The sequence below is a fragment of the Haliotis rufescens genome, unplaced genomic scaffold (assembly GCF_023055435.1).
Source record: "Haliotis rufescens isolate VD_foot unplaced genomic scaffold, xgHalRufe1.0.p SCAF_5, whole genome shotgun sequence".
NCBI lineage: Eukaryota > Metazoa > Mollusca > Gastropoda > Lepetellida > Haliotidae > Haliotis > Haliotis rufescens.
In genome coordinates, this window is record NW_025964223.1 from 57,305,664 (window position 1) to 57,321,471 (window position 15,808).

Sequence of the window (15,808 nt, forward strand, 5' to 3'; positions counted from 1 at the left end):
CATGACTGGGTTGAGACCAATTAGTGCCAGTGACGGCACATTGGAAGCATGGTATCTATCCTATTTATTTTGTGAGCTTACCAGGGTGTCCTCCGCAGGCACAAACTGAATCTTCTTGAGAATCTGAGACAGAGCAATCTTCATCTCCATCTGCGCAAGCCTCATTCCCACACACTGACGGGGGCCATGGCCGAAGGGGAGATAACTCATGGGATCCATTTCAGACTTTCGCTCCCATCTAAATTGAACAATAGTGCATCGTCAGCTGAACCCCTGAAACGTCTGGCGAACGTAAGTTTTGATTTATACAAGTCACCTACAGATGACACACATCCCTCGATTTATCCACATTTATTCAGAGGGCAACACGAAATTAAGTCAACAACACCGACACTGAATGGCAAAACTATGAACCCATTTTAATAAAATGAAAAATCTTGTTATTTAAGTGGGGCACGGGTGGCCCAGTCGTCTAAGGCGCCGCGTTTCGCTGTGCGGAGTTGCGTCCCTTGGGCACGCCAGAAACCTAAGTATGATTGTGGGTTCGAAACCCATAGTTGGCCCCAATTATGTTTCTAGGTTTGTCAGCACCATACCCGTGCTCGTGGGTTTCACCGAAGAGGTAAACGTCTATGACTTGCATCACTTCGGGCTTTCCTCCCACATTAAGCTGATACGCCGTGACATATCTAGAATACTGTAGCGTTAGATAGCGTTAAACCCAACTCACTCACTGTTATTTAAGTACTGATCTCCAAGAATGGATTAATGACGTTCCTACTGTCCCTATCTACCGACTAGCAAACGCCACCAGCTTTGCACCTGATTTCATGAAGAAATGGTTAACGCAATTTAAGTTCTGCTTTGGAAGCTGAGTCTCTTTCAAGTTTGTTTCAACCAAATGTGAAGGGCACCAGTTCTATCCCCGATTAGTATATGTGCACAGATTCATGAAGGGATAGTGAACACTTTTTAAGTTCTGCTCCGAAAAAGAACCAAATGGACAGACAGATGGACATGCTGAGAGCAATATAATGATTGGAACTGTGTGACAACTTTGTAACTTAATGGAATTTCAAACTCTTGTTTCTCTTGTAAGTTGTTTTGTTTCTTTGAAAATAAATAATAAACCATTGTATCCATTTGCTACCATCTCAATCAAATAAAATTAAATTGCAGCATAAACTGACATGAACCCTAACACAGGATTGCATTTTCGCATGTCAAATTTTGAAAACGGCTTGAAGAACACCACTGCCAGAACCTGTGGCGGTCGGGGTATATATCAGCATCCCTGTGTGTCACAACCGAAGCGAGGGTATTGGTACCTACCTGTCAGGCTTAAGGCTGTGGGGGTCGGGGTATATATCGGCGTCCCTGTATGTCACCACAGTAGCGAAGGTGATGGTACCTACCTGTCAGGCTTAAAGCTGTGCGGGTCGGGGTATATATCAGGATCCCGGTGTATCCCCACAGTAGGGATGTTGACGGCACAGCCCTTAGGGAATGTGTAGCCCTTGATGGTGACAGTTTCCGCCACCACACGGGTTGCTCTGTAACGGTAGAGCTTAGCATTGACACAAATTTACACATTTCACATATTCAGAGACCCATCCTCGACAGTCAGGGTTATTATTGACTCAACATCTGTCTTATTTGGCCTATAGATGAGGTGAGGTGAGGTGAGGTGAGGTGAGGTGAGGTGAGGTGAAATGTTGTTTGACGTCACGTTCAAGATTATTGTACTTACATAGCTACGTGCATGCACGTATGTGTGTGTTCGTGTGTGTGTTGCTTCTTGTACAAGTCTGAACTAATGTTGATTTTATAGTGCTAGCCCACTGAGACACTAAGACGCAGTTTTACATGAATACACCACTCAGAAACAGTATACTGACTCCGAGCCGACCAGTCCTTGTTTTAGCCCCTTAATGCCGAGCGCCAGACAGGGTAACAACATGTACCATCTTTTAACGTCTTTTGGTATGACGCGCCCGGGGATCGAACCCCGGACCTTCCGCTCTCCGGGCGGACGCTGTGGCACAATACCACGGAGGCGGTCCGTAAATTCATATATGAACGTTTATGGGACACTCTGGGTGAACCTTTTGATAACCTCCATATAAGATGGGATAATAAACTATGTGTACTAGTACCCGTCGACTATTTAAACAAATATTTGGCATTGATAAATGATACTACGATTGGAAATAAAACAAGAGACTATCAATATATATATTAATCCATCGAATATTAGCAACAAACTCCTTTCTTTACAAGATAGGAAAAAATAATGATGATCTCTGAGTGAGAGAGAGTGAATCTCTTAAACACCTATTCTTTTTATGTGTTAAATCAAAAGAATTCATCTCGCGGTTATCAAATTGGTTTAAAAGAAAACATACATTAGATCTTTTATGCCCCTTTAATACCCTAAAGATACTATTTTGGTAAAGCAGCTGTTTCTTATTATAAAACAATACAGATATAATTCCAGATATAACTATATTGACGTGCATATGACGTATCTTACACATACACCTAGGTACTGTTTTAATCTTGAAAAATATAATTTTGGAGAAAACAGAACGAAATTCAATAATACATGAATGTCTTAAAATCCACTTATAAAGCATTCATCACCACCCCCAAGTCCCCGTCTGTCTCCTCCCAACCTCTCCACTTTCCACTGTGCACTCAACTCTCCTCTTCTCCTCTTTCCGTTGTTTATTTTTTTAATCTAACAAAACGGGTTAATCCGTTTCTGTATTACAATATCTCAAGAATGATGAGATATAGAAAAAGGAAGAAGAAAAGAAAGAAAAAAAGAGTTCAGATGTCAACTGTCCCATAATCTCAGATTACAATGTAAGGAAGCACACATTTGATTTGCATGTCGTTTGATTTCTACTTATTTACTGAGCACCATCAAACAATCGATTCATTGTTACTATTAACTAAATGTTCAAACGTTTGTGTTATTTTCCACCAAACAAACTATTCATGTTTCCAACACTACCAACTCCGTAACAAAATAAAATATTTATCTCATAACAAATAACAAAGTGTTTTTAACAAGGACGTATACACAGTGTGAACCGAGACCGGGTGTCCATCAGTATTTGTGTAGAGACATGGCTTTATTAACCCTAACCCTTCGCCAATGATGCCTGAAAGTTTTATCTCACCTTGATTTGTCATAACTGAAATACAGGCGGCCGGATAGCCTAGTGGTTAAAGCGTTCGCTCGTCACGCCGAAGACCCGGGTTCGATTCCCGATATGGGTACAATTTGTGAAGCCCATTTCTGGTGTCCCTGGTGTGGAATATGGCTAAAAGCGGCGTTAACCCATACTCACTCACTATGATAACTGAAATAACAGGGATAAATATGTTTGGCTTTTTTTCAAGTGTGCCACAGGGATGGGTTAGCAAACATGAAGAATAGTTTTTATCCATCTTAATTAGTGCTCATACTCGGAGTATCATTTTCATCATAAGCAGTTGTAATTTTAAGCACCCCCCAACCCCACCACCACCACCACCAGCCCACACATAACAAAAAATAGAAATCAAATGGATGCTCCAAAACGTCTTACCCAACCACAGCAGGATACAATCTGAGAGTCTCTGTGATCACGTGGTCCATATATTTCAGTCCGCAAATATTATCATAGTCTGGAATTTTCTGAAAAGCAAATTTCTCATATCAGGACACGTCTACATGTTATTTAAATACTTGTGATGTTTAAAAATTCTTGAAAGAAAGGATGGGGGAATTTGGGTGAAAAGTTTGGTCCCGATGTCACGAAGTATATTTTAGTCATGTCATCAATACAATATAGGGAAATGGTCAATGATATTAAATATTTTACTCCCATACGCTACCTGTGTGAAGATATGAGGTGAGGTGAGGTGAAATGGGGTTTAACTGTGTGTCCAAGATATTATTGCACTTATAGCGACGTGCATGCACGCGCGTTTGTGCGTGTGTGTGTGTGTGTGTGTGTATGTGTGGCTTCTTGTACTAGTCCGGACTGATGCCGATTTATAGAGCTAGCCCACTGAGATACCATGCCGCAGTTTAACATGAATACCCCACTCAAACACAGTATACTGACTCCGAGCCGACCAGTCCTTGTTTTAGCCCTTTAACAGGCGGGGGGCATGGTAATAATTATTATATAACATCTTTTAACGTCTTTTGGTATGACGCGGCAATCGAACCCCAAACCTTCCGCCCTCAGGGCGGACGCTCTGCCACTACACCACGGAGGCGGTCGCTCCCTGTGTAAAGATATGAAGACACCTGCTTAAGTAGTTGCGCCAGGTGAACTTTCTAAATTAGCCAACCAGCATTGAGGTTTCTAAGTTATCGGTACGAGTGAGCGACATATGCAGACAAACATATCTGATTTCCGTTTTCCAAAAATGAATGTAATCGGGGTGTTCTGAATGCAGGAAAATAAAGAATCGCTTTTATGTTTTTGTGGATATTTTACATATCCATTTGTTTTTTCGAGCGTCATGTCATCTACATGCCATCAAAAGAGGGTACCAGCGAGGATATATTTGTGTTATGAAGCAGTTGTCATCGAAACGAAATTGTTTGGAAAAGAAGTCGAACCATTCGACTGGTATAAGAACCCACGGATCCTTCATTTAGATTGGGCAGTCAAAGTTCGCCAAATCTTCACTCAGAGGTATGGTATCAGTGGCCATAGATGCTGTGCTGAGTTATGTCCCTTAGTTGCCAGGATCCCGTGGTATTGATATCCTATCCCGAATATCTCCATACGTAACCCCTTATGAGAATCTATCTGGATAACCTATCTATCGTTATCAAAAACAACACCTGACATGTCTTTCCAGACGCGTTGTCGAATGTCTTTCTCAACTCTTATATAAGGAGGTCGAATTCAAATGTAAGTATTTTTAGATTTCCCATCCAAACTAGCTAATTTGTGTGAGAGTGTGTGCGCGCGTGTGTGCGTGTGTGAATGTGGCTTGGCGATCAAGAGAAACAAGTTCGTTTTAACATTTAAACATAACATACTTCTCCCAAAACCGTGTCGATTTCTTCTGTGAGCCGCTGTTGTACATCCGGGTTCATTGCCAGGGAATAGGCAATAAAATGGAGGGTGTTGGCCGTAGTTTCGTATCCAGCAATGAAGAATAATAAAGCCTGACCAAGTATTTCGTCGTTGGTCAATTCTGGAATGGAGAAAGAAAGTGGTGAATCCTACTACTAACAAAATCTATATCATTACATCTTGAACAGAGTAATGGACACAATTACGATTTTTTTTTCAATATGACTTCTGTGGGGGCCATTTTGAAAATCGGATTTGGAACTCTTGAACAAACTTGGGTGTCATCATTGGTGGGAAAAAGCATGTGAACTTTCAATTTCACTGGACCAGTGCTTTCTGAGAAGATGTTTACGACTGATGCTGGTCAAACAGGCCACGACATAAGTTCACTTGACTTGCAGTCAGATAAGCTGTGAGTGAGTTTGGATTTACGCCGCTTTTAGCAATATTCCAGAAATATAACGATGGGGGACACCATAAATTGGCGTCACACATTGTACGGGAATCGAACCCGTGGCTTCAGCGTGAGGAGTGAACGCTTTAACCACTAGGCTACCCCGCCTCAGGTGAGTTGGAAATAATTACGATAAATAAAGAGCACACTAATTACAAAAGCTATGCACTTTTGTTTAGTAACCACAAACTCACAACCAACAACCCCACATCCAGCCCCGCCTTTCCCACTTCTCCTTCTCCACTACACTTAATTCTGGATCTGCCATCTGATATGGCTGGGAGTAAAACGACCCTGAAAACAAACTTTTGCTTTTACAGCCATTCTGATTGGGGTCTTCATCACTCCCATCATCTTCTGCGTCAATTAAAAGTTGGAAGAAGTCCTGAGTTTTCACCTAAAACAGAAACAAGAAAAGGTTGGCGCCCTATGAACAAAAATACATAAACATGTGTATAAAACTGTAATTGTCATGCAAACAAAGATAATGAGAGAAAACACATCTGATGAAACGATTGAGAAATGCAAATGAAATCTTCCATCGCATGATTTACATCGATGTGACATAGTTATAAAACGTAAGCATGTACTGATGTAATGGTACTATTTGGTACACTTTGAACAGCATTTCAGTTATATAACAACGTATTATGACAGCTTATTGTGAGGGGAAAGCCCCGATGCAAGTCTCAGAGGCTTACTATTTTGGTTTAACCCACAAGCACAGACAACAAAGAAACATAACTATAGGACGAACCCACGATCATAATGGACGCAACTCCACATGACAAAAATGAGGCTACTTAGACGACTGGGCTATCCCTGTCCCCAATTTCCCACAGATTATAACTGGTAGTCATAGACAGCAGCCGCAGCCCTGGACACGAAGCGTTGTGAGCGAGGCGAGCTCCTCTGGTTCGTTGGTTGGTTGGTTTGTTGCTTAACGCCGCACTCGGCAATATTTCAGCTATATGACGGCGGTCTGTAAATAATCAAGTCTGGACCAGTAAATCCAGTGATTGATATCATGAGCAGCGATCCACGCAATTGGGATCGATGACATGCATCAACCAAGTCAGCGAGCCTGACCACCCGATCCCGTCAGTCGCATCTTACGACAAGCATAGTCGCCTTTTACGGCAAGCATGGGTTGCTGAAGACCTATTCTACCCCGGAAACTTCACGGGTCAACTCCTCTGGTAAATGCGTAACCTGGCACAATGACGAATTCACCTCAACTTTTTAGTACCTACCTTTCCAGCCTTTGAATCAGCCTTGCGTTGTTCAATCATTTCATTCAGTACCTTCGTGAAGAACTTTAGAGTGGTCTTTGAAAATGTGCTCAAACCTAGAGCTCTGAATAAGGGTGTGAATTCGGGGAACATCACTGCAAAATATAAATTAATCATTTATACAATAACACAACTAGAAATTCAACATATCAACGCCACGTAATTTAAAAGTAATGAATCATCAATGTCCCTGGTATCAATTTGATTATTTCCCTTGATTCAATTATTCAGTCATCAAAGTCCTGTTTTGATGAAACAGCTGCTGCCTGTGTACATTCACTAAACAATTGATCAAACATCTGCTGCCTGTATATTTTACTAAACAAATGATCAAACATCTGCTGCCTGTGTACATTCAGAAAACAATTGATCAAACATCTGCTGCCTGTATATTTTACTAAACAAATGATCAAACATCTGCCGCCTGTGTACATTCAGAAAACAATTGATCAAACATCTGCTGCCTGTAAATTTTTACTCAACAACTGATCAAACATCCGACGCATGTGCACTTTCACTAAACAATTGATCAAACATCTGCTGCCTATATATTTTCACTAAACAACTGATCAAACATCCGCTGCATATGCACTTTCACTAAACAATTGATCTAACGTCTGCTGCCTATATATTTTCACAAAACAACTGATCAAACATCCGCTGCATATGCACTTTCACTAAACAATTGATCAAACATCTGCTGCTTCTATATTTTCACTAAACAACTGATCAAACATCCGCTGCATATGTACTTTCATTAAACATTTGATCAAACGTCCGCTGCCTATATATTTTCACTAAACAACTGATCAAACATCCGCTGCCTGTGTACTTTCACTGAACAATTGATCAAGTTTCTACTTCAGGTGCTCTGACAGGGAACCACGGTTAGTAATGGCAACAACACTCTAGTCACTTACAAACAATCATCATAATAGGGCTTTGGATTCCCTGCCCAAAGAACTTTCTTGCCTCCTCAACAAAAGCATTTTTGAAATCACTTTGGGAATCCACTTCGATCCCAAAAGCTGTGCTTGCAATGGCGTCCATTGTGAAGGCACCAAAGTATCTGCAAGGAAGTTGAAGTAGTTTTATTATAGAGCCTCTAGTACTTTCAACAACAATGAATACATTCGTGACGTCCATCATTACATCATACACGACAAGGGTAAAGTGTACTGTTTCTGCTGCGATATCCCACTTACACTGAGGCCGTTTGGACGTATTCTCTCAGACTGTGCGCACTGGATGAAAGTGTGATGCGTCCTTTTCAAGTGTTTCAATCTTATTTTATGTGTGTGCAGATATTTTGATATATATACCTTCCATGTGACCATGAAATCGTAAAACAATGTTTTGATTAAATAATATATTTTCTTTTTTTAATAATCCGATAATAATGCCTACATCCTGTTGAATTATTTTGACCACGTGTCCTAACCTACCAATAAATATTAATTTTGATAAATAACTGGGTGAAATAAGTACAGGCGTTTTGCCTTACCGTTTGACATCAATGCTTTGGTTCGACTCTGCTGCCTTTACAAAGTTAGTTGTAAGTATACTGGCGCATTGGTTTATTCGGTCGCACATCTGAAACATAACATCAAAAGTACTGTTTGGTGAATCCAGCATTGGTATTGTTCGCAACTCTGCACATTAAATTGCGGTGCCTGAGACGACTGTTCGACCTGTGTCCCGTGTTGCCATATAGTCCTATTGACACGTCCATACATATATTACCCGTGAAGACCCGAGGTAAAATAGATCTTCAGCAATCCATGCTTGCCGTAAGAGGCGACTATGTTCGTCGTAAGAGGCGACTAACGGGATCGGATGGTCAGGCTCGCGGACTTGGTTGATGCATGTCATCGTAACCCAATTGCGTGGATCTATGCTCATGATGTCCGTCACTGGATTGTCTGGTCCAGATTCGATTATTTATAGACCGCCGTCATATAGCTAGAATAGTCAGGCTCGCCGACTTGGTTGATGCATGTCATCGTAACCCAATTGCGTGGATCTATGCTCATGATGTCCGTCACTGGATTGTCTGGTCCAGATTCGATTATTTATAGACCGCCGTCATATAGCTGGAATAGTCAGGCTCGCCGACTTAGTTGATGCATGTCATCGTAACCCAATTGCGTGGATCTATGCTCGTGATGTCCGTCACTGGATTGTCTGGTCCAGATTCGATTATTTATAGACCGCCGTCATATAGCTGGAATAGTGCTGAGTGCGGCGTTAAACAACAAACAAAACATACAAATCTGACGTATGAGCAGGTGATGAAATCTTTAATTCAATACAAATAATGTGCGATGTTTATATTGTCAGGACTTAAACCTTGAACATATAACATCTGCTGAGCTGAAACTACTCATCTTGAATTAATATCTTTTGAAGCTCAGCCAAATTCAGATAATATACTCTAAAAAGGGGAAATTTTCAAAAATGGCAGATGATTGCAGAAATACTAACCAAGTGATCGTAATGGATAGTTAAGAAAAGAGAGGACTGGGTGTAATAGGACAATCAACAGAGCATGTTGGCGCAAAGAAACAAGAAATAGAACAGGGTTGCGTGGTCAAATAATGAACGTTGGGGACAACTTGATCAATAATGGGCCATGCCCAAACGGGTGTCAAACAGTTGTTTATACGAAGTGCCAAGGTCCGAATCAATCTCCTGACGATAATTTGAGAGAGTCTTGTCCACTACTCTTTGCAGCACTTGGCCGGGTTAGGCTAACCAACATAGCGGGTGGCCTTTGACGTTGCTGCACACGTCTCCCGATGATGTCTCAGACGTGATCCGTGGGAAAAGGTCAAGACACATTGCATTCTAGTCATTGTTGCTGCTAATGGGTATTCAGTTACGATACGTGAAAGGTGGGCACGAGCATGTATAAAAAGACAAAAGAAAGCCCAAACTAGGGACAACGCTATTCTTGAAGGCACTTTCCATTGACCATTTCATGGACAACAGGTAGTGGCATTCTGGCGGTCATAGTGATCCCGCCTCATATCATTACAGCCCTAGCCCCAGCCCCAAATGTGCCATGTTGCTTTGGGTTGACGTTCTTGAGGACGCGTCCAAACACGTCCACGCCACAGACCATCGGCGATTCCCCCAGTTTCTACGCTGTATAATAAACACCTTTGGCATCTGGTTAGAATGTGTCGATTTCTTAACGATGTTTCAACGCGTGGTCGCCGAGAAAACAAACGAATCAGTGAACATTGTGTTTCCAAAGTTTGAAAATCACTGAGACACATGTCTGAGACTCATTGAACATATTAGTCATTGAGTTCTGCTAGTTTAAAGATTGCAAATAACCCTTAGGCGTTCATCACATTGAAGCTGATCACAAATACAGCAATTAAGCAAGAGTAGAGAACTTACTAGCTACTGTGGCTAATGAAAATCAACAAATATAATGGCTCAGAGCGATCTGACAAACTTTCACTGAAGCGTGCACGGACGAATTGCATGGACCACGCGCTATGGGTCAAGTGTGTTGGTGCGTTGGGGAAATCTATTTGTTTCTATTCTTTGTCTTTCAAGAACCAAACTTGATAATGTTCTTACCAAGCGCAGTTTCGATCCACTTAATGTTGGGGTTACAATATTTCTCAGCCGTTTCCAATTAGCGCCTTTCTCAAGGAGAATGCTTCTGTCCACTGGGTAGTTGCTCAAGTCGAAACCCTGAAACATTCTCAAATATACTGTACGTTGTCTCTGTTACATTCTCAAACATACATTCTCACTGTAGCATTCCCGATCAGTTCGTAGAGTTCTCAAAGATACTACATCTAACATGTCAAAAGGAAGCTTAAACATCCTGCACAACCAAGCTACAAGGTTACATCCGTTGACATTAACAAGGACATTGAGTCCCTGACAGGTTCAAGACCGATTTTAACAGTATTTCAGTTATATCGCGGCATGTCAGCTTAATGTGGGAGGAAAGCCCAAAGTGATGCAGGTCTCAGACGTTTACCACTTCGGTGAAACCCACGGGCACGGGGACGCAACTCTGCACAGCAAATCGCGGCGCCTTAGACGGCTGGGCCACCCGTGCCCCCCAAATCACCTACTGTGAATTTTAAATGTTAACGTGACAGGTAACAATTAGTTTTATAAAAAGTTTATATATAAACTTATCAAACAAGTTTGTCAGTGTAACAGAGACAATAAATTCAAAAGGAAAAATTCGAGATAAATTGAACGGCTAAATGCAAACTCACCGCTCTGTCTGTGAAGTGCTGGAAATCTTTGATCAAAACCTCTCTCACAACATCGAGGTCCGTTACATTTACCATCGGAAAGCCACCCAAAAAAATCCTTAAAAGACAATATCACATCATATGGTGACTCTTTAGTCTAAAATGAGTGAGTGAGTAGGGTTTAATGCTGCTTTCAACAATATCTCTGTTCCACCAGAGCATGTCAGCTTGATGGTGGTGGTGGAGGTGGGGATTCCGATATTCATAGGCATCACCCCCACGAGCACTTATACGGAGCTGACAAGCGAATGATAATAAACTTGGTTGGTGGGTTTGTTGTTTAACGCCGCACTCAGTGATATTCAAGCTATATGACGGCGGTCTGCAAATAATCGAGTCTGGACCAGACAATCCAGTGATTGACATCATGAGCATCGATCCACGCAATTGGGATACGATGACATGCATCAACCAAGTCAGCGAGCCTGACCACCCGATCCCGTTAGTCGCCTTTTACGACAAGCATAGTCACCTTTTACGACAAGCATGGGTTGCTGAAGACCTGTTCTACCCCGGATCTTAATATAATCTAGGTGAATTGTGAATTCGAATAAAAGACGATCGCAGGATCATGGGTATGACAGGTCTAAAGGACACAACTCTGCAGCGCCACCCGTGTCCCACTGACAATCATTACAGATATGAATAAATATCAGTTTGCTTGATAAATGTCATCCTACACCGACGGCTTGATTCGTTGCTCACAATATCGATCACATGAATGCCTGGTCCGGACTCCAATATTTACTGTCCGCCTTTATTTAGCTAGTGCGGCGTTAAACGTCAAACAAACAGACAATCTTCGAATTGTCGAACAGTTGGACTAAATGGCATTTTTAATGTGTGTCCCTGGTCTCAAATAATTTCAATATACACCTAAGGGAGATAACTCTTAAAGATTGACATACCCTAAGACTTTACCATACTGTTTCCCAAGCTTGTTGTCAAAGATGTCATCCTGTAACAAGAGTATATTTGGATCTTTGATATTTATATTTCAAATGACAAAAAAATCATTCCATGATAGTCATCCATTCGTCACCACTCGTCCCTTTCCTTAACCTGCAAGAAAACATTTTGCTTGTCATTCGTAACCACTCGTCCCTTTCCGTAACCTGCAAGTAGACTTTGGCTTGTCACTCGTCGTCACTCGTCCCTTTCCGTAACCTGCAAGAAGACATTTGGCTTGTCATTCGTCACCACTCGCCCATTTCCGTAACCTGCAAGAAGACATTTGGCTTGTCCCTGAATGACACGAGTTGATCAGGAATGGTTTTGGTTTGTGTGTTTTTTTTGTTTTTGGTTTAATGCCTCACTCAGCAATATTCCAGCAATAAGACGACGGTATGTTAATAATCGTGTCTTGACTAGACAATCCAGTGATTGACATGATGAGCATCGATCCACGCAACTGGAATACGATGACATGCATCAACCAAGTCAGAGAGCCTTACCACCCGATCCCCATAGTCGCCTCTTACGTCAAGGATGGGTTGCTGAAGACCTATTCTACCCCGCATCTTCACGGGTATGGTCAGGAATGAACAGTCATCAGACAGCAGATGATAGATGCAAATATTTTATCAACATGAGCCATGTATGATGTTCTTTCCAGGGATTACAGATATCACATACAATATGAATACCATTCTGATATATTCAGGAGAGATTTTACTTTAGATACAATCTGTTTGTGAAGATGTTAAGGTGATCTACGAACCTCAATGTCCTAGGACGGATAATATTTACAAGCGTTCGTTTTAAACGAGGGTAGAGTTAAGATTACACTTTAAGCTCACCTGTTTTAACAACTGATGGAAATTCCCGATAAAAATCACGGGCTCCGGGCCAGGAATACCCGCATCCTTGAACAGACGATTTCTCTTTTTTCCATATCTTTAGAAGAAACAAAACAAACAGAAAAAGACACATTCAGACGACACGATTGCAAAATTCCATTTACAAAAGGACCTACTAACTTTCAATATAATTTTAATCCATCATCTTTTAGACACCATCTCCTTTCTTTATGGGATAGTAAAAAATGAAGATGATTTCTGTATTATTTTTATTGTGTGTTAAATCCCGTGTGTGAAAATCGTTTCACATGAGCACAATTGGTTATAGACATTAGATCCTGTATGCTTGAAGACCACAAGGACAGTATTTTGGCAAACCATCTCTTTCATATTATAAAATAATACATATGTAAATCCCAATATAACTTACTGACTTCCAACTGACGCATGTTGCAAATACAATAAGGAACAATTTAAATTTTGAAAAATACACTTTTGGAGAAAATAGGACTAAATTAAATAATATATGGAAATGTGTCAGTTCAAACTAATCAAGCATTCATCACACACCCTCCCTCCTCTCCCTATATCGACGTTTCACTGTCATTCTATCTCTTCTCTTTTCTTCCTCCTGATATTTCATTTTGTCCAATAACATCCGAGGTTAAACAGGGTTACCCATTTTTGTATTATAATGTCGCATGAATAAATAAAGAAGGAACAAAAAGGAAAATGGTTCACCGCTGAACAAACTTAAAGAAATCAAGACCTGACAGTTGAACCCGAGGTTCTAAATTATAGTCGATATTAACAGCAGGGATGGGAGGTTTGCTCGTGGACAATGGATGAGAACAGCTACACTGCATGTTTCCAGTATATGTGGCGATTTGACGAATACACGGTCTTCACATACGACCAGTGTGTCTAACAACATAGGCAAAATAAGGCGGTCCTTGTGAGATGACCCCCATATAATTTGACACCAGGAAAACGGCCTTGACCTTTTGACAGGACATTACTTGGCATATTAACCGCTGTCATATCAGCCTCGGTCGGTGCTTGTGAGGTTAATAACAGAAGGAATGCTAACCTGACAATAGTCAATAAACGTCAATGAAGCTTTACGTAATTGTACTTACTTATTCAGGAGTAGATCAGTGGACTATGAAGAAATTATACTTACGCATAAATCAGAATCAACACTAATATCCACAGAATCCATGTTGGAGAAATGTCAACACAACCGAGTATCTCCATTTGAAGTGTCACCAGGCAAACAGTTGGTTACCAGTTGGTTATGGGAAATACCAAGAGAAGAGTAGTCATCCAGTGAGGATGCACTAACAGACAAAGGCAGGGTACTTGAGTTCCTGAGTTGTGTGACTCGCCAGGTCGGGATATGGGGAATGTCTCAAAACGTTTTAGATGTATTTAACCCCCACCCACGCAAAGTTGTGCTGGGGAATTAGAAACGGGCTCTGTCGGGTTTCGTTTCAGGAGCATATCTAATAAACCATTCACAATTTCTTCATGAAACTTTGCATACACATAATGTAGCACTGCAATGATGCCTTTTGCTATTTAGGATTATTTGTTTGATTATTTTTGTTTACGAGACAACAATTTGGACTGCGCTTCAAATCAGGGTAGGTTTGTTGGTTTGTTTGTTGTTTAACGCCGCACTCAGCAATATTCGAGCTATGATGGCAGTCTGTCAATACTCGATTCTGGACCAGACAATCCAGTGATTGGCATCATGAGCACCGATCAACGCAAGATACTATGACATACATCACCCAAGTCAAACTGTAAAGGGGAGTAATTCCTTGTATTTTCACCTGTCTGATATCACTTGGTCTTGGAAGAGGCTTCCCACAGAGAGATCACTGGGTCGAGGGTAGTTTGCCTGAGTTAAAGGTCAAGATTTTGCTAGCAGAGAAAGTGACTCGCCACTAGGAGCTGTATCTTTCACACATGGATGGCATATATTGAGGGCTGACTGAAAGAGCACAGCTCAGAGTGATGTCGTCTGCTTGGGTAGTAGCTGTAACGTTAAAATCCAATTATGGCACCCTGCATGTAGCACCAGGACAAAGCCAGTAGTTTATTTGATGGAGGTAAGTACACAGATACATGTATTTTGATAAAGCTAGTTTAACCTCTATCACATTCTGTTGGAACTTCTACTATATTCTAAGTAGGTTTCCTGTTGTAAAGTACTACGCAGTACCGCCAGTTGAAAGACTTCGAGGTTTGAGATAATCTACAGTTATTCCAACAAAAGTAAATGATTGGTACTTTGTGTTCACAGGGTCAAATAAGTCAGTGCTGTGTCCATATCATTTCCCTCCAAATACTTGTTCTCATGGCAATATCCTGAAACCTTGCTCATCTCACTTTTGGGGTGTCATCATTAGTAGGAAAAAGCTTTTAAAGTTTCAGCTTCATTGGACGAGTGTTTTGATGGGAAGATGTTTATGTGGACGCTGGACGTACAGGCCTCTACATCGGTCCACTTGACACAGATGGGACACATGGACGAGGTTAACTCGAAATGATGGCTCTAAAGTAAGTTTGGTTACACTAAGCACTGCGATCTGTAAGAAAATGATGAAACCTGCTGTGGTTTTCTGAGTTTTTACACCACCGCACACATATATTCCCCCACCCCTTTCTCCACTGCACAGTATCCTGGGTCCACCTGCTGAACTTGAACGTGAATACAAGTATGAATGGTAGCAAAACGACTATGGAAACACTCTTTAGCTTTTACAGCCACTCTGATTTGGGATTTCATCAAGCCCATCATCCTCTGCGTCTCGTCCTTTCATCTAAAACAGACATGGGAAAAGGTTGGCGCCTCATGAATTGGGTTTAG

The 15,808-nt window shown here is 41.3% G+C and overlaps 1 protein-coding gene across 2 annotated transcripts in view; it reads right to left on the reverse strand.

The window, feature by feature from the left end:
• The window catches only part of LOC124116408 (cytochrome P450 3A24-like), a 71,796-nt gene extending 57,454 nt beyond the window's left edge, over window positions 1–14,342 (reverse strand). Inside the window, exons 1-13 of one of the 2 annotated variants that reach the window (XM_046477727.2) lie at window positions 14,114–14,342; window positions 12,931–13,027; window positions 12,040–12,089; window positions 11,093–11,189; window positions 10,434–10,550; window positions 8,344–8,432; window positions 7,760–7,908; window positions 6,801–6,934; window positions 5,854–5,944; window positions 5,057–5,214; window positions 3,600–3,688; window positions 1,416–1,553; window positions 82–238 (exon numbers count right to left, since the gene is read on the reverse strand). In XM_046477727.2, the coding sequence (XP_046333683.2) occupies window positions 82–238; window positions 1,416–1,553; window positions 3,600–3,688; window positions 5,057–5,214; window positions 5,854–5,944; window positions 6,801–6,934; window positions 7,760–7,908; window positions 8,344–8,432; window positions 10,434–10,550; window positions 11,093–11,189; window positions 12,040–12,089; window positions 12,931–13,027; window positions 14,114–14,187 (1,440 nt within the window). In that variant the 5' untranslated portion in view covers window positions 14,188–14,342. The remainder of the gene's footprint in view (window positions 1–81; window positions 239–1,415; window positions 1,554–3,599; window positions 3,689–5,056; window positions 5,215–5,853; window positions 5,945–6,800; window positions 6,935–7,759; window positions 7,909–8,343; window positions 8,433–10,433; window positions 10,551–11,092; window positions 11,190–12,039; window positions 12,090–12,930; window positions 13,028–14,113) is intronic. The other variant, XM_048384615.1, reaches the window with a different exon arrangement.
• Between the last annotated feature and the right edge of the window lie 1,466 nt (window positions 14,343–15,808).